Source organism: Sminthopsis crassicaudata, chromosome 6 (assembly GCF_048593235.1).
Source record: "Sminthopsis crassicaudata isolate SCR6 chromosome 6, ASM4859323v1, whole genome shotgun sequence".
Lineage (NCBI taxonomy): Eukaryota > Metazoa > Chordata > Mammalia > Dasyuromorphia > Dasyuridae > Sminthopsis > Sminthopsis crassicaudata.
In genome coordinates, this window is record NC_133622.1 from 246,415,785 (window position 1) to 246,437,276 (window position 21,492).

At 32.7% G+C, this 21,492-nt stretch overlaps 1 protein-coding gene across 1 annotated transcript; it reads right to left on the reverse strand.

Moving 5' to 3' along the window:
- Nucleotides 1-8,764: 8,764 nt before the first annotated feature.
- Nucleotides 8,765-13,576, reverse strand: LOC141547587 (vomeronasal type-2 receptor 26-like). The gene is made up of 4 exons (XM_074275973.1): nt 13,565-13,576; nt 13,145-13,363; nt 12,220-12,343; nt 8,765-9,686 (listed from the first exon to the last, which is right to left on the reverse strand). Exons 1-4 carry the CDS (start codon nt 13,574-13,576, stop codon nt 8,782-8,784), a joined length of 1,260 nt encoding a protein of 419 aa, XP_074132074.1. The 3' UTR covers nt 8,765-8,781.
- Nucleotides 13,577-21,492: the final 7,916 nt, after the last annotated feature.

Genomic DNA, 21,492 nt, shown 5'->3' on the forward strand with positions numbered 1-21,492 from the left:
GGAGGTAGTCATCCATTTGTCTTATGTTATCAAATTTATTGGCATAAAGTTGGGCAAAGTAACTCCTTATTATTGCTCTAATTTCCTCTTCATTGGTGGAAAGTTCCCTCTTTTCATTTTTAAGACTAACAATTTGATTTTCCTCTCTTCTTTTTCTGATCAGATTTAACAAAGGTTTATCTATTTTATTGGTTTTTTTCATAAAATCAACTCTTAGTTTTATTAATTAGTTCAATAGTTTTTTTTTACTTTCAATATTATTAATTTCTCTTTTTAATTTCAGAATTTCAAGTTTAGTATTTGATTGGGGCTTTTTAATTTGGTCTTTTTCTAGCTTTTTAAGTTGCAAGCCCAATTCGTTGATGTTCTCTTTTTCTATTTTATTCAATTAAGCTCTAAAGTTATAAAATTTCCCCTTATTACTGCCTTAGCTGCATCCCACAAATTTTGGTATGATGTCTCATCATTGTCATTATCTTGAGTGAAATTATTAATTGTGTCCATAATTTGCTGTTTCACCCAATCATTCTTTGAGATGTTAGTTTCCAATTACTTTTTGGTCTATTTACCCCTAACTTTTTGTTGAATGTAATTTTTATTGCTTTGTGATCTGAAAAGAAAGCATTTACTATTTCTCCCTTCCTGCATTTAATTTTGAGGTCTTTATGTCCTAATATATGGTCAATTTTTGTATAGGTTCCATGAACTGCTGAGAACAAAGTATACTCTTTTCTGTCACCATTCAGTTTTCTCCAAAGATCTATCATACCTAATTTTCCTAATATTCTATTTACCTCTTCAATTTCTTTCTTGTTTTGTGATTTGATTTATCTAATTCTGAGAGTGCAAGGTTGAGATCCCCACTCTTATAGTTTTGTTGTCTATTTCTTCTTGCAACTCTCTTAACTTCTCTGTTAGGAAGTTAGATGCTATACACTTGGTGCATATATATTTAGTATTGATATGGCTTCATTGTCTATGTTACCCTTTAGCAAGATATAGTTTCCTTCCTTATCTCTTTTGAGTACTCAATTTTTGCTTTTGTTTGATCTGAAATAAGGATGGCTACCCCTGCTTTTTTGACTTCACTTGAAGCATAATAGATTTTGCTCCAACCTTTTACCTTTACTCTGTACCCTGCTTTTACCTTTATTCTTTACCCTGCTTTAAATGTGTTTTCTGTAAACAACATATTGTAGGGTTCTGACTTTTGATCCAGTCTGCTATCCACCTCTGCTTAATGGGAACTTAAATGTGAATCGCATTCACATTTACAGTTAAAATGACTGATTCTGTATTTCCTGTCATCATATTATCCCCAGATTATGCTTTTTTTCCCTTGCCCTCCCTGTATTAAACTTATGGGCCTCACTTGTGTCATGCAGCCCTCCCTCTTTAGTATTCCTCCCACCTCCCTTTAAATCCCTTTCCCTTTCTTGTATCCTTCCATTATTACTCTTTTCCTTTTCTCTTTTCCTCCCCACCTTTTTAAGGAGGCGAGAGAGAATTCTCTGTAAAACAAACATGTCAATTATTTTCTCTTTGAGCCAATTCTGATGAGAGTAAGATTTCCTCCCCCTCTCTAATTTCCCTCAGATATTATAGGTTTTCTTTGCCTCTTTGTGAGATGTAGTGTTCCTTTTTTTTATTCTCCCCTTTTCCCTTTTTCTGACACTATCCCCTTTCCATTTCTACTTTTTTTTGTTATATCAGTAAAGTCAAATTATACATGGAGTCTTAATGTATATCCACAATAGAAATACAGTTCTCAAGAATTCCTTTTACCTTTTTCTGCTTCTCTTGAGTCCTATGATTGGGGATCAAATTTTTTGTTTAGATCTGGTTTTTTCCTTAGAAACAAATGGAATTCATGTGTTCCTGCCACTCAGGACAAACCTTTTCTGGTGATATTCCTGATTATCTTCTGTTGGTGAGTTGTTATACTTCCGATCTTCGTGATCTTTACCAGTCTAGTGCTATTTTTGAGGCTGATTTTAAAATTTTGTAATGAGGGTATGAGAGGAGCTCAGAATCTCCTGTGTGCCTTCTCCACCATCTTGGCTCCACCCTGCTATTTTTCTTTCTTTTTGTGAAGTGGCTAATATGGATACATGTCTTACATGATTTCAAATGTACAATCAATATATTGTTTGCCTTTAGTGATCATGGCAAGAGTGAGATGAAGGGTGAGAATTTAGAACTCATTTTTTAATGTGAAAAATATATAAATGTAATTTAAAAATTCAATTTCCTGATTTTGATCAGTTCATTCCCCATCAGTTCATATAAATCTCCCTATTTTCCCCTGAAATTATCCTTCTAATTATTTCATAAAGACTGATATTCCATCTCAAGCATTAAAAATGGAAAGAAAATGAAAAATAGTGTATTTTAATCTGCATCCAAACTCCTATCAATTCTTTCTTTGGATGTGGGTAGCACTTTTCATCGTGAGTACTTTGAAAATTGTCTTGGTTCATTGTATTATTGAGAGTATTATTTATTCACATTTGATCATCTGAAAAATAGTCCTCTTCCTGTGAAAAACATTATCCTAGTTCTTCCATTTTATTTTGTATCAGTCCATGTACATATTTCCAGGTTTTTCTGAAATCATCTTGCTGATTATTTTTTTTAAATGTTATATTATTTTTACTCCTGATTGCATGTCAAGAAAACTTTGTAGCCTTAATTTTACATAATTTTGAGTTCTAATTTTTTTCTCTCCCTTCTTCCTCATTTTTTTTTAAAGATGATAGGCAGTTTGATATTGTTTATCCATACATTATCATTAAAACATATTTCAATAGTGGTAACGGATGTGAAAGAAGAAGCAGACCACAAGGGGGAAAAAACCAGGAAATAACAAATTAAGTAAAAAAAAAATTATGCTTCAATTTGCATTCAGAGTCCATCAATTCTTTATATGTTCATATCCATTTGTATGGATATAAATAGCTAGTCTTTTTAGTAGTCTTGGGTCATTGTGTTGCTGAGAAATGCTGAGTTAATTATAGCTAATCATCACACAATGTTGCTGATACTATATATAATTTTTTTTTCTGGTTCTGCCTGTTCATTTCTTAGCTCAATCATTGTTGGTTGTTTGTTTATTTTATTTTTAATCTTATTAATCTCACCTTTGATTTTCAGGATTTCAATTTGGTGATCATATAGGTATTTTAAATTTTTTTTTTCTTTTTCAAGTTTTTTTAGTTGTATATCCAATTCATAGATCTGTTCTTTTTCCAATTAGTTGCAGTAAGAATTTAGAGAATCTTTCTCTAAACATTTCTTTGGTAATATTCCATATGCTCATTTTTTAAACAAGTAGATGATACAACTTGTTCAGCTATTCCTCAATTTATGAAAGTTTCCAATTCTTTGTCACTGCAAAAGATGCCTCTATTATTATTTATATACAAATATGTCCTTCCCCTCACACTCTATTGTGTAGTGTTATTGCTAGATCAAAAGGTTTGTACAGTGTTTTTTAGGTAATGAAATTGCTCCCGAAAATTGTCATTAGTTCATAATTCCACTAACAGTCTTTTCTCCCATCCAACTTAACTGTTATCATTTTCTTTTTTCATCATGAGTCAATCCATTAGATGTGAAATGGTGCCTCAGTGTAATTTTTAATTGCTTTTCTCTACTCAACAATTATTTAGAACATTTTTCATTTGATTGTACGTAACCTTGATTACATCTGAAAACTGCCTATTCATATACTTTGATCATTTCTCATTTGAAGAATGACTTGAATTTTTTTTTTAAATTTGGCTCACTCTTCTATATATTTGAAAAATGAAAACTTTATCAGAGATACTTGCTTTAAATTTTTCCCTCAGTTTTTTGCTTTCCTTCTAATGTTGGCTGAGGAGTTTTTGTTTGTGTAGAACCTTTTAAACTTAATTTGGCAAAAACTTTTAAACAATATAGTTATGTGATTTCTTTTTTAATTTAACATATTTATTTCTAGCTGTTTAGATTGGATTTTATTTGTGTGAAAAGTGTTTTTTAATTGTGTTTGTATAATTACAGGTTTTGTCTTGCCAAGCACACTCCCAAGTATTTTACATTACCTATAATTATTTTCAATAGCATTTGTCTTTCTCTCTCTGTGGATTTTGATAATAATATGTGGAAATGTTAATTATTTATACAGGTTTATTTTACATGCTTAAATTTTGCTAAATTTGTTCATTATTTATTCTAGTTTTTAAAAATTTGATTCTCTAGAATTCTCTAAGTTTACATTGTATCATTGGCAAAGATTGAGTTTTGTTTTTTCATTGCCTATTTTAATTTCTTAAAACTTTTCCCCCCTCTTACTGGGTATATCTAGTATTTCTAGTACAATCCTGAAAAATAGTGGTGATAGTGGGCATACTTGCTTCCTAATCTCATTGGAAAGTCTTCTTGCTTATTTATCCCCATTACTAATAATGCTTCCTGTAGGTTTAAATCAATACTGCCTATCATTTTAAGGAAATTTCTATGTTCTCTAGTGGTTTTAAATTATAATGGATGTTGTAGTTTGTCAAAAAGCCTTTCTGTATTTATTGAGATAATCATATGGTTTCCATTTGTTTTGTTATTGATATGGTCAAGTATGGTAATGGTTTTCCTAATACTGAATTAACCATACATTTTTGATATAAATATCACCTAGTCACAGGATAGGATCATTTTGATAAATTGTTGTAATCCCCTTGCTAATATTTTATTTAAGATTTTTGCATTGATATTCATTATTCATTAGCAAAGTTGGTCTATGGTTTTGTTTCTTTGTTTTTGATCTTCATGGTTTAGATATTAGCACCATATTTCAGTTCTAAGAGGAATTTTGCAAGATTCCTTCTTTACCTATTTTTTCAAAAAGTATATATTATTAGAATCAATTGCTCTTTAAATGTTTGGTATAATTCACTAGTGGATACATCTGGTCCTGGAAAAACATTTCTTAGGAAGTTCATTAATGGCTTGGTAAAATTCTTTTCTAAATTGAGATTATTTAAGCATTCTATTTCCTCATCTGTTAATCTTGGCAATTTGTATGTTAATAAATATTCGTCCATTTTACTTAGATTATCAGATTTGTTGGCATTTAATTGGGCAAAATAGATCCTAATTGTTTTAATTATCTTTTCCATGAGCATTCCTCATCTGTTTTCTTTGTTGATGGTTTATTGATGTTATTGGTTGTTCTTTCCCCTAAAACTAGCTCTTAGTTTCATTATTTCTATTGTTTTTCAATTTTATTATTTCTTCTTTGATTTTTAGGATTTTCAATTTAGTGTTTAATTGGAGATTTTTAATTTGTTCTTTTTCAATATTTTTATTTGTTTGCCCAATTCATTGATATACACTCTTTCTCTATTTTACTGGTGTAAGCACTTAAAATTTTTGTTGCTTTGGTTGATTCCATGAATTTTGGTATATTATCTTATTGTTATCATTCTTTCTTCCTTTTTTTTTTCTTTTTTTTTTTTTGCTGAGGGAATTGGGGTTGACTTGCCCAGGATCACACAGCTAAGAAGTGTTAAGTGTCTGAGACCACATTTGAACTCAGATCGGCCTGATTTCAGGGCTGGTGCTCTGTTATCATTCTCTTTAAAGAAGTTATGGATTTATTCTCTGATTTGTTCTTAGATCTCATTCTGTAGGGCTCAGTTATTTATTTTCCAATTAATTTTTATCTTTCTATAGATTTTTTTGGATGTGATTTTCATTGCATTATGATCTGGAAAGGATGCATTTAATATTTCTCCCTATCTGTGGTTGACTGTGAAGTTTTTATGCAGTAATGCATGGTAATTTTTTTTTAACATAGGTGGCACTAGGAAACTATTATCTTTCATTTTTTTCTCAGAAAATCATATCTAATTTTATCTAATCTTATCTTTTACAAAATTCAATTCATTTCCTTAATTTCTTCTTTTTTTGTTTTGTTTTGTTTTGTTGTTGTTGTTGTTTGTTTAGGTTTATCTAATTCTGAGATGGTAAAGTTGTGGTCCCCTACTAGTATTATTACTATTTGCCCCTTTAAATCATTCATCTTTTCCTTTAAAAATTTAAATGCTATACCATTTGGTGCATATACACTTAATGTTGATATTATTTATTGTCTTTTAACAAGATATAATTTACTTACTTATCCCTTAGCATTAGATATAGTTTTGCTTTTTCTTTGCTATCACGATTGTTACCCTTGTTTTTTTTTTTTTAATTTCAACTAAAGCATAATATATTATTTTCCACCTTCTTTTCTTTATCCTTATGTTTCTCTAGGTTTCAAAAGTGTTTCATTAATTGATACATTGACCTTCTAGTGAATAGTATGAATTAATTTCATGAAGAATTGGCATGTTTGAAATCTTTGTTGTCCAAGGAACTCTGAAAAATCTTCTCCAGCACCACAATGCAAAAGTGTCAAATATGGAGATTCAGCTTTCCTTCCATTCAACTTTCAATACCTAAGTATTACTAACTTCACTGTTTCTAATTTTCTCTTTCCTTATTCCATTGATTCACATTTGTTTTTACAAGTGTTTAACTAATTAGGTGCCTGTTATTTAAAATATAGTTTGAGATCTGTAAATCTTATTCTTTCCCTTTCATCTTGACATTGCCTTCTGAGAGAAATGGATAGCTATATGTTTGGTTTCCATAATTGTAAATTTTGAAATGGAGAAATGGGACATAAATTGGAAGGTTGAAACCCACAGGGAAATTGATGGGGGTCAGAGTGAAGGTTATCTCCCCCAAAAAAGTATAAAAATGTAAGCACCTTAGAAGCAGGGACTGGATTTTATGATCGGGGTGGTAGGCTGAAATTTGAAAAGAATTTTTTGTTCTTTGTCCCTGACTTTTTACTGTTGAAGCCCCCTCAGTACATTCACATTCTTGCACCACACTTCCCCTTGTGAGTCAAGATAAGGGAAAGATGAGGCCTGCAAGTATTCCTACTCCTCAAAAACAACAACAACAACAAAAAAAAACAGTTCCTTTGACCTTATTTGCTCCCTGGATCCCTCCCTGCTGAGCAAATACCTTTGTTTTACACTTTTTTTGTTTGTTTGTTTGTTTTTTGTTTTTTGTTGGGAAAAGTTCCTACTAACCTCTTAAGTACTGAAAGTGTGAAGAAGAGCGAGGAGGTAGGGGAGGTCCACTTTAGGGTCTTTATAAACTTGCTGAGAACTGTTCACCTTTGTACTCCCTTGCTAATGCCATTTTGGTCAACTCTGAATATGTTTTTTCTTATGAGAAAATAATAAATTCCTTTTTGCCTCTCCTAAGACAAGTCTCTAATTGATTAATTGAAAGGGGGTAGTGGCCCTTACCACACACCTATATATTCCTTATCTATCATTTCTTCAAATGAATTTAATATTTCAAAACAACTGACCTAAATCTACCTTTGATGTGAACTGTTTTCTCCCTTCAGTAAAAAACCCAAATTTTGTACAGAGAAATGTGAAGTCAGTGTCTACTGTTAATTCATTGAGCAGGTCTCCAATCTAGTTAGCATGTTCAAGGACATTCACAATGACCTTTAAGACAAGCCTGATGCAACTCAGTTTTCCCACACTGTCTCATTACCATAAATTAAGACAGCCATAACCCATCCACCATAATTGCACACACACACAAAAACTAGGTTTCCCAGGCTCTCATGACTGGCATATCTCTAGACTGGTCTGGGACCTGGTATGCCAGGTGCATTCTATTTAGTTCTTTGGCCCTCCTTGATTATGAACCTTTATGCATGGGAAACCCTGAGGCTGTATTTCCCCCCCAAAAAAGATCTAGTTATGATGAAGATTTTTGCTAAGTCTTTTTCTGTAAGGGTTAAAAAGCCTCTAGAAGCAAGGAATGCAGTTCAAGACACGTGGGAGGACCTGAGGGATGAGAGGTTCTGAGGTCCAGGTGAGTCCTACGTGGAGGTGGGGCATAGCCCCAAGAGGAGGTATCTGATTCCAAGTACCACGCCTCCCTCCTTAGTGCTCTCAAAGCCTAGCATTCCTCCCTCCTTCTCCTTGGGCCAATCCTATTGTGCCAGGTTTCTAGAGGACCTCCCCCTTCCCCCATATCATCAGTGGGGTATAAATATATGCTATCTCAAAATAAAATTCTCTTTCACTTCACCCCTACCTTCTGGTGATCTGTCTCTGTGGGATCCGGGTTGGTGCCCGAAGACGGGTAAGTGTGGCCTAGCCATACGGTCTACGGACGGGCATTAAGAGTAGCTCTAAGGGGAGCTACCAGGTTAGAGTAGTCCTTAGGGATGCAACATTTTCCAAGACTAAGCTTACTATGATATTACTCTCTCTCCCTGCTAATGTCTTCCCTCTAATAGCATCTTTTTCATTTTCTGATTAATTCTAGTTAGTCTAACTATATGCTCTCTCAACTCCATTTCATCATATTTACCATTCCTTGTGACTATTGTATTCCTTCACTTTGTATATTATCCCTTCCTCTAAATAAATCTACCTTTTGCCACAGAGAATGGCCATTGGTAATTTGTCACCTCTTTATTTTGAAGTAGTTGCCAATACTCCAGTCTCATTACCTCTATTCAGAAATCAGAGAATATGATAACTTGCAAAATGTTATTTGATTCCAAAGAAAAAGAGATGATGATACAGAAAACAGAAGACAGATATATTTAGACTATATTTTATTATTATTATTAATTTTTTAAATTAAGACTATAGCAGCTAAGGAGCTATGTCACTGTAAATGGTAAGGAAGAACCTGGGATATCCTGGCTTTTCAGGAAGTACCTTTTCTTTTCAGGATCTCCAAGGTGTTTTTGTCTGACTTCAGAAGGATCACAAAGCACTTGGGAACAAAGATGCAAGAGAGAATCCCGGCACTGGAGGTCAAGATGGCAAAGATTTCCAAGGCCACAATGGCCTTGCCCTTGGAGCTCTGGTAGGAGGGCAGGAAGGAGATCCAGACACTGCAGAACACAAGCATGCTGAAGGTCAGGAACTTGGCTTCATTGAAAGTGTCCGGCAGGTTCCTGGCCAGGAAAGCCACAGTGAAGCTGGCCAAGGCCAGCAAGGCCATGTAGCCCAGGACACAGTAGAAGATGAGGAGGGAGCCCTCATTGCACTGGATGATAATAGAGCCAGGCTCAGAGTGGATGTCCATCTCCAGGAAGGGGGGGTATGTCCCAAGCCAGATGCCACAGAGACACATTTGGATGAGGGTGCAGGTGAAAATGAGAGAGTAAGATGCTGTGGATCCCAGCCAGCTCCGGAGCCTGCTCCCTGGTCGGGTGGCCCTGAAGGCCAGAACCACAGTGATGGTTTTAGCCAAAATGGAGGAAACGGCCATTGTGAAGACAACTGCAAATGTGGTTTGGCGCAGCAGGCAGGTGGCTGTGGTAGGATGGCCGATGAAGAGCAAAGAACAGAGGAAGCAGAGGCTGAGGGAGACCAGCAGAGTGTAGCTGAGAGTGCGGTTATTGGCTTTGACTATGGGGGTGTCCCTGTGCTTCAGAAAGACCCCCAGGACCAGCACAGTGAGGAGAGAGAAGCAGATGGCTGCACAGGCCAGAGTCATTCCCAGAGGTTCCTCATAGGCCAGGAAGGTCACAGTCCTAGGGAGGCAGTGATCTCTCTTCTTATTGGGATATTGATCTTCAGGGCACTGCAGGCACACCTCTGCATCTGTGAGAACCACAACAAAAAAGCATCTTGTTCTATCCCATAGAGCTCAGTTTTCTATCTCTAAGAAGGCACAGTTTTAGTCATTCCATATGGAATTCTCCTCATTTCATTCTCCTGTTTTTAAGTCTAAAAAATAAAAACTCTAGAGGCTAAAGAAGATAAGAACACTTCAGTATCATCTATCTCCACACATGCATTAAATAATGTGGTGAAAGTATTGGTTCACTATCATATGTTCACTAAACAAATATTTACACTGTCTATAATTCATTTAAAAAATAAACCACCTATAATGTGTCATTAAAGGATCATTTTAGAGACAATCTCATATTTTCATCATTGAATTGGGACCTTAAAATTTTAATATTTTTGAGAAATGGAGACCATAATTAATATTAGATGAAAAATATTTTTAGTACAAGGTCATGGATACAAAACTTTGGTGTTCTTAAGTACATGATTTCACTTAGGCAAATTAAACATTCTTCAACTAAAGTAATTTCCATGATAATTCTGATGTTTTTAAATTAGAAAATATAGTAAACATATGACAATGACTCCCTTGTTTTCATAGTGGAGTAAAAGTCTAAAACCTGTCTCCTTCATGTTTCTCCATAACTGAGATAAAGTTATTATATATAAATGCTTTATTCTAGCTTTAAGAATTTTATTCTTACAAGGCCTGTTTCTTTTATATTGTACATACATCTGTATTTTATTGTTTGCTGAACTATTAATATATTATGCAATAATTAACTTAGAGGTTTATTTATGTTTGTAAGATGAGGCAAAGTGAAATAGAGATATAAATAAGAGCATATGGGAAAATATTTCTCAGAAATTGCTTAATAACATGTAATCAAATACTCAGATGACTGAAGTGATTAATTATTCAATAAGAGGAAAGTGGCAGATTTAGTTATTACAATGGAAATATAGGGAAAATACCTTTAATAGAACCAGTGAAATGCCAAGAATTCTCACAATTATGTAAAATGCACAGATTACCAAAAAATCAACCAAAGATTTTAAATAATCCATCCTCAGATGAGCAAGTTAGCGCAGGAACCAATCAAAGAGGGGGAAAGTATAGTTTCTGATGGATTGAAAGGAAAATTTTATGATCTTTAAAAAAATATTAGCCCCAGTACTACAATCAGTTTTCTTAAGAATTTAGAAAGATGATACCAGATACATTTTATGAGACAAATAAAGCCCAATACTCAAATTAGAGAAGCATTATACTCTGCCAATATCTTTTAATATTGTTAATAAGTAACTATTCAAAAATTTTAAATCAACTTATATTCAATATTCCACAGTGATCCATCATTATGTAATTTATTTTCTTCATGTTAGATTTATATTAGAAAAAGAATGGTTCAACATTAGGGGAAAATGACATTGATGTATTATATGCAAAACAAAAATTTTCTTATCACATGTAGAAAAATATTTAAAAAATAAAATACTCTGAAAACACTACAAAAATATGGAGACACTTTTTATATCATAAAATACTTTAAAACTCTCTGTTTTATATAATGAAATATCCAAGAATTTAAAAGAGAAAATGAAATCCAATCCAAATAAAAACAACATTGCATAAATATCAGAATATCTATGAGACTATTCAAAATCCTTGCATTGATTCAGTTATGAAGAGCTTTTGAAAGGAATAAATAACTTAAATAACTGGAGAAATATGATAATCTTCTAGCTTGACCATAGCAATATGATAAAAATGAAAATATAATGCTAGGGATTCCAAGAGGCAGATGTAAGGAATAGCTGCAATACAAAACAAATGGTAAGAACTAACAAATGGAGACAAAATATTGAGTTCAGGGAAAGACTAACTGATCAAAAGAACAAAAGTTTAAGCTCTTGAACATATCCATTTACTAAGCAATGCACATGAAGTATAACCAATCAGGACCAGGCAATCAGCTTTGACAATGGACCACAAATATAGAGGGATGGAGAAAAGAAATGTCAGATGTTTACAGTATTTTTAGTCATCTGGATTAATTCAGAAATCCAATCTCCTCTCCCCCTACCCCCCCCCCCAGGAAAATAGCCTTTCAAAAAAAAAATCCCTAGAATATTCTTATTAATCTTTCACCAAGGGGCATTTTCATGAAAACTACCTCCAGGGGACAAACTCCAAATCTCAATCTAAATGCATCTGTATTTAGATATTATATTTTCAGTCTTGGATTATTAATATTCCTTTAGGAGGAGGATGAGTAAGATTAATTTTTAGATTAGGCAATAAGGGTGGGGAAGCATTCTCTATTAAAGCAGTAGTGAGCAAATTCTGCTTAGGTTCATTCAGGTGTCTTGAATCAGGCAATATGCCTGACAGTTACAAGAATGGATTGAAAAAGTTCATTATTATATTAATTCAAACATATTATTTTGATATATCGAAGTCACTTCATGTTAAGATAAAAAAAAAATCACAAAACCAACAATGTCTACTACTTGGGGGGGGAGGGGAAGGGGGAACTGCTTATTTTTAGAAACCCACCTATCTGATTGGAAATCTTCCCTTCGGGGCATGGAGTGCAATCAAAGCAGCAGATTGGCTGATTTTCACAGATTGTCTTTTTGAATCCAGGGCTACAGTTTGGACTGCACTCAGAAGTAGGAGTCTGTGTTTCCACCATAGAAAAGGAGAAAATATCATTATAAGAGTAACTGCTGAAAAACAGATGTACCAAAGTGATGAAGATTTTAGATCTCTTCTATGGAAGACGTTTAGAAGAAAAACTGCAATTCTATAACACAAGAATGACCTAATTCTCAATGGAGACTTTCTGTATTTCCATCTTCTATTCCAGATCATCTTTTTCCCAATAAACCTCCACAGATTCTAGCTTCTTGACTTTTTTTTTAAATTGTAATACCTTGTTAGATATTATATCTAATTTATTACATATGCCAATATATAATATTACTTAATAATATTGCATCTAATTTCTTGCTTTTTTCACCAAAAGTACTATTGTAATTCTAAAGTGGACTTCATTTTTAAATAAGTAATAGTGACATAAGTCAGTGACTACATAATGTAAGGAGATATATTTCTTTAATTTTCTCCTCAGAGTCTTAAGTATCCTGAATGTTGCAAGAAATCATGATTTTAGCAATTATTCACTATGATGTATTAATTAAAGAGTTCATCTTGATTGAATATAAATAAGAATCAATTGATTTTGATTGGTTGGTCTTATTCTTGGACTGACATTTGGAGTCTTCTCCAAACAATGAAGACCACTGTGAAGGGATGGGATTTATCAAATCACATAGATAAATGAAACTTCTCTGTTTTATTAAGAGCAAAAAAGAAGTGTAAGTAGCTGCTAATGTCAAGTCATAGACATTTCCAGTGTTTTGGGGGAAAATTTCTGATGAAGAAGTGATAGAACTCATATTATTTATTGATCTCTTACCTTCAGGAAATAATCTGGCCAATCTATGTCTTCTTCATTAATGATGAATTCCTGATCATGAGGGGTAATTTCGCCCACTTTCACCAGAGCTTCAGTTTGACCAAAGAAAGACTGAAAATTTAGGATATCATATGTCTCAGCAGTTGTCCTGGATCCATCCCCACATGACTCATCATTAACACTAATCATGGGATTGATGCAATTCAGGAAGTGGTGGAGCTGAAAGAAAGAAGTAGTATTTGTTATTCTTTGAGGAAAGAAGGGTTCATGCCCATGTACTAGGATTAATATTTCTTCTTTTCACATTCTTATTCTTGAGCTTCTCTTAGGACTAGGCACCCTTTTTTATATAGTAAGCCATGGCTGAAGAAAAAATAACAAAATCACTAAATAATAAAGTGCCTCACATATTGAACTTACCTCAAAAGCCATTTCTCCTTTCTTTTACTAAATTGAGAATTTTTTCCAAATATCTCTGATGTTTTGAATTTGAAGTTCTTTGCTAAAAGCTTTGATCTCATAGAAATCAATCTCTTCTGTACGCAGACACTTTTCTTTCCATATTAAATTGTGAGATTCTCAAGGACCTAGGAGTTTCCTTGCCTTTGTTGTATCCCCAAAACTTGGCACATATCTTAGAACATAGTGACTGCTTAAGAAATATGTGTTGATGGAAAAATGTTTTTAGGGGAAATTTACTACTTGTTCACAAGTCTTTTTAATTAAAGGAAATATTCAATGTAAGTGTGGGAAGTAGTTCATAAGGTTGACTTAGGAATAAAGAATAATTTAAAATTCATAGTGATGAAATTCAAGGTAAAGTTAGAAAAGGAAATACACATTTTTGTAGGTTTTGTTTTTTATTTTTATTTTTAATAGTATTTTATTTTTCAAATACATGCAAAGATAATTTTCTTTTTTTATTTCTAAAGATATTTTATTCCCTATCTGTGGATTTTTTTATTTAGAATTTTTTTCCACAGTATATATGCATGAGTAATTTTTTTATAATATTATCCCTTGTATTCATTTTTCCAAATTATTCTCCCCTCCCTCTACTCCCTCCCCCCGATGACAGGCAATCCCATACATTTTACATGTGTTACAATATAACCTAGATACAATATATGTGTGTAAATACCATTTTTCTTGTTGCACATTAAGTATTAGATTCCGAAGGTATAAGTAACCTGGGTAGATAGACAGTAGTGCTAACAATTTACATTCACTTCCCAGTGTTCCTTCTCTGGGTGTAGTTATTTCTGTCCATCATTGATCAACTGGAAGTGAGTTGGATCTTCTTTATGTTGAAGATATCCACTTCCATCAGAATACCTCTTCATATAGCATTGAAGTGTACAGCGATCTTCTGGTTCTATTCATTTCACTCAGCATCAGTTGATGTAAGTCTCTCCAAGCCTCTCTGTATTCCTCCTGCTGGTCATTTCTTACAGAGCAATAATATTCCATAACCTTCATATACCATAATTTACCCAACCATTCTCCATTTGATGGACATCTATTCATCTTACAGTTTCTAGCCACTACAAAAAAAGCTGCCACAAACATTTTGGCACATACAGGTCCCTTTCCCCTCCTCAGTATTCCTTTGGCATATAAGCCCAATAGCAGCAATGCTGGATCAAAGGGTATGCAGTTTGATAACTTTTTTTTGGCATAGTTCCAAATTGCTCTCCAGAATGGCTGGATTCTTTCACAACTCCACCAACAATGTATCAGTGTCCCAGTTTTCCCACATCCCCTCCAACATTCATCATTATTTGTTTCTGTCATCTTAGCCAATCTGACAGGTGTGTAGTGGTATCTCAGGGTTGTCTTAATTTGCATTTCTCTGATCAGTAGTGTTTTGGAACACTCTTTCATATGAGTGGATATAGTTTCAATTTCATCATCTGAGAATTGTCTGTTCATATCCTTTGACCATTTATCAATTGGAGAATGGTTTGATTTCTTATAAATTAGGGTCAGTTCTCTATATATTTTGGAAATGAGACCTTTGTCAGAACCTTTAACTTTAAAAATATTTTCCCAATTTGTTACTTCCCTTCTAATCTTGTTTACATTAGTATTGTTTGTACAGAAACTTTTTAGTTTGATGTAATCAAAATCTTCTATTTTGTGATCAGTAATGATCTCTAGTTCTCCTCTGGTCATAAATTCCTTCCTCCTCCACAGGTATGAGAGGTAGACTATTCTCTGTTCCTCTAATCTATTTATGATCTCATTCTTTATGCCTAAATCATGGACCCATTTTGATCTTATCTTGGTATATGATGTAAAGTGTGGATCCATATCTAATTTCTGCCATACTAATTTCCAGTTTTCCCAACAGTTTTTTCCAAATAATGAATTTTTATCCCTAATGTTGGTATCTTTGGGTTTGTCAAAGATTAGATTGCTATAGCAATCTATAGATGTACCCTTTTTTGTCCTTTGTATCTAATCTGTTCCACTGATTGACTGGTCTATTTCTTAGCCAATACCAAATGGTTTTGGTGACTGCTGCTATATAATATAGCTTTAGCTCAGGTACACTTAGACCACCTTCCTCTGACTTTTTTTTCATTAGTTCCCTATGCAAAGATAATTTTCAACATTAACTTTTGCAAAATTTTATGCTTTAAATTCTTCTCCCCCTCCCCCACTCAAATCAGCAAGCAATCTGATATAGCTTAAATTATGTGCAGTTCTTTTAAACATATTGTCATATTTTCAACCTGTACAAGAAAAAATAAAATCAAAAGAGGAAAAACATGATAAAGAAAAAAAAACCCTAAAAAACCCCAATAACAAAAATCTGAAAATAAGCTTTGATCCATATTCAGTCTTCATCATTCTTTCTTTGGATACAGATGGCACTTTCCATCACAAGTCTATAGAATTGTCTTGAATCATCTCAGTGTTGAAAAGAGCCAAGTCTATCACAGTTGACCATTACATAATCTTGTCTTTCCAGGCTTTTCTGAAATCAGTCTACTCATTTTCTTAAAGAAAATTAATATTCCATTACATTAATATACCATAATTTATTCAGTTATTCACTAACTGATGGGTATCCATTCAATTTCCAGTTCCTTGCCACTACAAAAAGGGCTGCCACAAATGCATCATGATGCGATAAAAAATGCATGCCATAAAAAGCCAGGGGAAAATAGATCAAAAATTAAATTAAAAACTAATCTAATCCTAAAGAATGAGTGGGTGAAGCAACAAATAATAAACAATTGATAATTTCATCCAAGAAAATAACAATAATGAAACAACATACAAAAATTTATGGAATGCAGCAAAAACAGTTCTTAGGGGAAATTTCATATCTCTAAATGCTTACTTACATAAAATAAAGAGATCAATGATTTGAGCATGCAACTAAAAAAGCTAGAAAAAGAACAAATTAAAAATCCCCAATTAAATATCAAATTTGAAATTCTGAAAATAAAAGATGAAATTAATAACATTGGAAGTAAGAAAACTTGAATTAGTAAACAAAAGTAAGAGTTGGTTTTATTACAAAACAACAAAATAGATAATCCTTTTGTTAATTTGATTAGAAAAAGGAAAGAAGAAAAACAAGTTGTTAGTATCAAAAATGAAAAAGGGGAATTTTAGAGTAATAATTAAGAGTTATTTTGCCCAACTAGATGTCAATACATCTGATAATCTAAGTGAAATGGATGAATATTTACAAAAATCATTCAGATTAACAGAAGAGGAAATAAATTACTTAAATAGTCACATTTTGGAAAAAAGAAATTGAACAAGCTATTAATCAACTCCCTAAGAAAAAAATCTCCATGACAGATGGATTTACATGTGAATTCTATCAAACATTTAAAGAATGATTCTCATACTATGCAAACTGTTTGCTCATCATCATCAATACTATTCAATATTGTATTCTAAATGTTAACTTTGGCAATAAGGGAAGAAAAAGAGATTAAAGGAATTAAAGAAGGTAATGAGGAAATCAAATTATCACTGTTGTAGAGGATACACTTAGAGAATCTTAGAGAATAAACTAAAAAAAAAAAAACTACTAGAAACAATTCACAACTTTAGCAAAGCTGCAAGCTACAAAATAAATCCACATAAATTATCAGTATTTTTATATATTGCCAAAAAAGTCCAACAGCAAGAGATACAAAGAGAAATTCCATTTAAAATAACTGTAGTAATATAAAATATTTTGAGTCTACCTGCCAAGGAAAAATCAGAAACTATATGAACACAATTACAAAACGCTTTCCACACAAATAAAGTCAGATCTAATCAATTGAAAAAATATCAAGTGCTCATGGGTAGGCTGAGATAATATAATAAAAATAATTAATCTATTTTTTCAGTGCCATACCACTCTGACTCCCAAGAAATTACTTTACAGAACTAGAAAAAATAACAACAAAGTTCATGTGGAAGAACAAAAAGTCAAAAATTTCAAAGGAATTAATGAAAAAATGCAAATGAAAGTGGTCTAGCTGTACAGATTTGAAACTGTATTATAAAGCAGTAGTCATAAAAACCATTTGGTACTAAGAGATAGAGTAGTCAATAAGTGGAATAGGTTGGATTCAAAGGACAAAATAGTCAGTGACTATAGTAATCTAGTGTTTGACAAAACTAAAAACCTTAGCTTTTGGGATAAAAATTCATTATTTGACAAAAACTGCTGGGAAAATTGGAAACTAGTATGGCAGAAACTAGACATTGACCCACACCTAATATCTACACCAAGGTAAGGTCAAAATGAGTTCTTGATCTAGACATAAAGAGTGATACTATAAGCAAATTAGAAGAACAAAGGATAGTTTACCTTTCAGATCTGTGGAGAAGGAAGGAATTTGTGCCCAATGAAGAAATGGAGTACATTATTGAATACAAAGTAAATAATTTTTATTATTTTTGATTAAATTAAAAGTTTTTGTACAATCAAAACCAATGCAGACAAGATTAGAAGGGGAGCAATAAATTGGGAAAAATTTACATTCTAAGCATCTGATAAAGGCCTCATTTCTAAAATATATAGGGAGAATTAACTCAAATTTATAAGAATTCAAGACATTCTCCAATTGATAAATGGTCAAAATATATGAACAGACTATTTTCAGAGAAAGAAGTTGAAACCATTTCTAGTCATATGAAAAGAGGCTCCAAATCACTATTGATTAGAGAAATGCAAATTAAGATAGCTGAAGTATCACTACAAACTTCTCATATTGGCTAAGATAACAGGAAAAGATAATGAGGAATGTTAGTGGGGAGGTAGGAAAACTGGTACACCAATACTTTGTTGGTGGAGTTGTGAATTGATCTAACCTTTCTGGAGAGTAATATGGAACTGTGTCCAAAGGGCTATCAACTGTACATACCCTTTGATCCATCAGTGTTTCTACAGGACATATCCCAAAGCTATCTTAAAGGAGAGAAATGGACTCACAAGTGAAAAAAAATATTTGTGGCAACCCTTCTTGTAGTGGCAAGAAACTGGAATTTGAGTGGATGCCCATCAGTTGGGGAATGGATGAATAAATTACGGTATACGAATGTTATAGAATATTATTGTTCTATAAGAAATGATTAACAGGATGATTTCCAAGAAGCCTAGAGAGACTTATTGGAATTAATGTTAAGTGAAATGAGCAGAAGCAAGAGATTCATGGGAACAGCAAAATTATACAATGATTGGGACAGCTAGTGGATAGAGTACCAGCCCTGAATTCAGGAGGACCCGAATTCAAATCTGGTCTCAGACATTTCTTAGCTGTGTGACGCTGGGAAAGTCACTTAACCCCAGCCTCAGAAAAAAAATATACAATGATTAATTCTGATGGACGTGACTCTCTTCAAGAATGAAATGATTCAGTCCAGTTCCAAAGGTGTTGTGATGAAGAAAGTCATCAGCGCCCAGAAGGAGGACTGTGGGAACTAATTGTGGATCACAGCACAGTGTTTTTCACTCTTTTTGTTGTTTGGTTGCTTGCATTTTGTTTTCTTTTATTTTTTTTTCCTTTTTAATCTGATTTTTGTTGTGCAGCTTGATAAATATGCAAATATATATGAAAGAATTGCACATGATTGACATATAATGGATTACTTGATGTCTAAGGAAGGGGGTGGGGAAAAGGAGGGGAAAAATGGACCATAAGGTTTTACAAGGGTGAATACTGAAAATAAAAAGCTTTAATTAAAAAAAAATTGCAGGAAAAGGCCTAACATTTGATCAAAACAATACTCTCTACACACACCCTTTGACCACAATCCAATGGTAGAATTCAAAATCAAGAAAAAATGGAAAAAAAAAATGAAAAAGTATCTGACTACAGAAAGTTCCTATGGTGGCAGAAAAATTCAAGACACAAACTCCAAAGAATACAACAATAAAAAAGTGACAACAAAGTGAAGTTAATAGACCTAAAGAACATTGTACATAGCAGAAAGTTTATGTGATCATCAACTGTGATAGATTTGGCTCTTTTTAGCAATGAGGTGATTCAAGGCAGTTTCAATAGACTTGTGATGAAAAGAGCCTTCCATAGCCAGAGAGGGAATTATGGAGACTGACTGTGGATTACAGCATAATATTATAAATAAGTATATTATAAATATGTAAACAAGTAAAAGAAAAGAAAGTAAGAAAAGAAAAAAAAAGCAATAAATGATGTCTCAAATAAAAATTCAAATTAGACACAACTGGAACAAGAATTCCTGAAAAAGCTAAAGAAAGAGGCAAAAGAGGTAGCAGAAAACTGGGGGAAATGAATGAATGTGATAGAGGAAAAACAATCTTGTAAAAGAGGCACAAAATATAATAAAGGAAATACTATCTGCAAAACAAAACAAAACAGGATTATGGGTACAATTAAGATGATAGAGTAAAGATAGGAGATTGATCTATGTTAAATTCCCCTCCAAACAACTTTAAAATAATTCCTCAAAACAAATTCTGAAACTGAAGAACCAGTAAAAAGAGGGAGTGAAACAATTTTCACAAACAACTTAGATCAGCAGTAAATGTCTGCCTCATTAAATGGAAGTGGGGTGCAGTTTAGAAAGCCACTAGCTGTCTCCAAGATGTCAGTCTCTAGGATACACTCCTAAGAATAGTCTCTATCTACATGAACACTTTATTTTACCATCATTTTGTTTCTAGATAATTTTTTTCTTTATAGAGAATAAAACAAAAAAACAAATCATCTTGATTTATAGGAATAACAAAACAAAACAAAAACCCAAAATACCAAAAACATTCTAGAAGTATACCAGGATTCAAAGACAAGTGTGCTATCCTACAGTTAATATTTGTAGTAGTTGCAATAGCCATACTTGCAGTAGTTGCCTTTGTGGTTATAGTAGTAGTAATAGTAAGTAGTAGTATTTGTATTATTAATATTATCACACAATTGTCCATTATATACATATAATCTATGTTATATAATTACATGATATTATACAATTATTATTTTATGTATATCACTATGATGAGAATAAGTATTTTTAATAAAATAAGCATTTATATACTACTTGCTGTGAGCCAGGTTATGTGCTAATTAATTTAGAAATATATATTTTTTATCCTCATAATAAACCTCAGACAGAGGTATAATTATTGTCACCATATTATAGTACAGGAAACTGAAACAAACAGAGCTTAAGTAACTTGTCTAAGATCACACAGCAATTAAGTATCTGAAATTTATTGAGGTCTTCTTGATTCTAGATCTAGTAGTCAGTCAATTATCCTAGTTGTCTGTTTCTTAAAAGAGAGAAAATTAAACATTAAAATGATAAAACAGTGAGTTCATAAGAGGCAGAAATTTTTCCTTCTGATTTATGAGCAGATACTCAAAGTCCCAAATGCCCTCAGAAACTGTACTCAATTGATCCAATTCTTGGTATGTGGGCAACATTTATGTTTGCTTTGACCTTTCTAACTTGGGATGACTGATCTCTTAAAACTTCAGATCACAATCATTTTCTTATTGAGATGCTCTTTTCAAATCAAGACTGATTATTATTCTGTACCCAGATATCCTTTGTGGCATTATAAACTCTACTAAGCTATGATTAATCTCTATGTTCCCTGTTTCCCAACCTTTCTACAACCAGGCCTTTCAACCACTAAGAATAATATCTAATATAATTTCCAATAATGGGTTCTTCTACATTTTAAAAAAAATGAATGCACATTAATCAAATATACCTATTTACAAACATCAATTATGTTGCTCAGCTAAACATGTTAATAGAAGGAAAAAATAAAATTGATTAATTAGAAATCGCACAAAAGAACTTTATATCTGCAATGTCTTGACCTACATCAATGTAAAGGA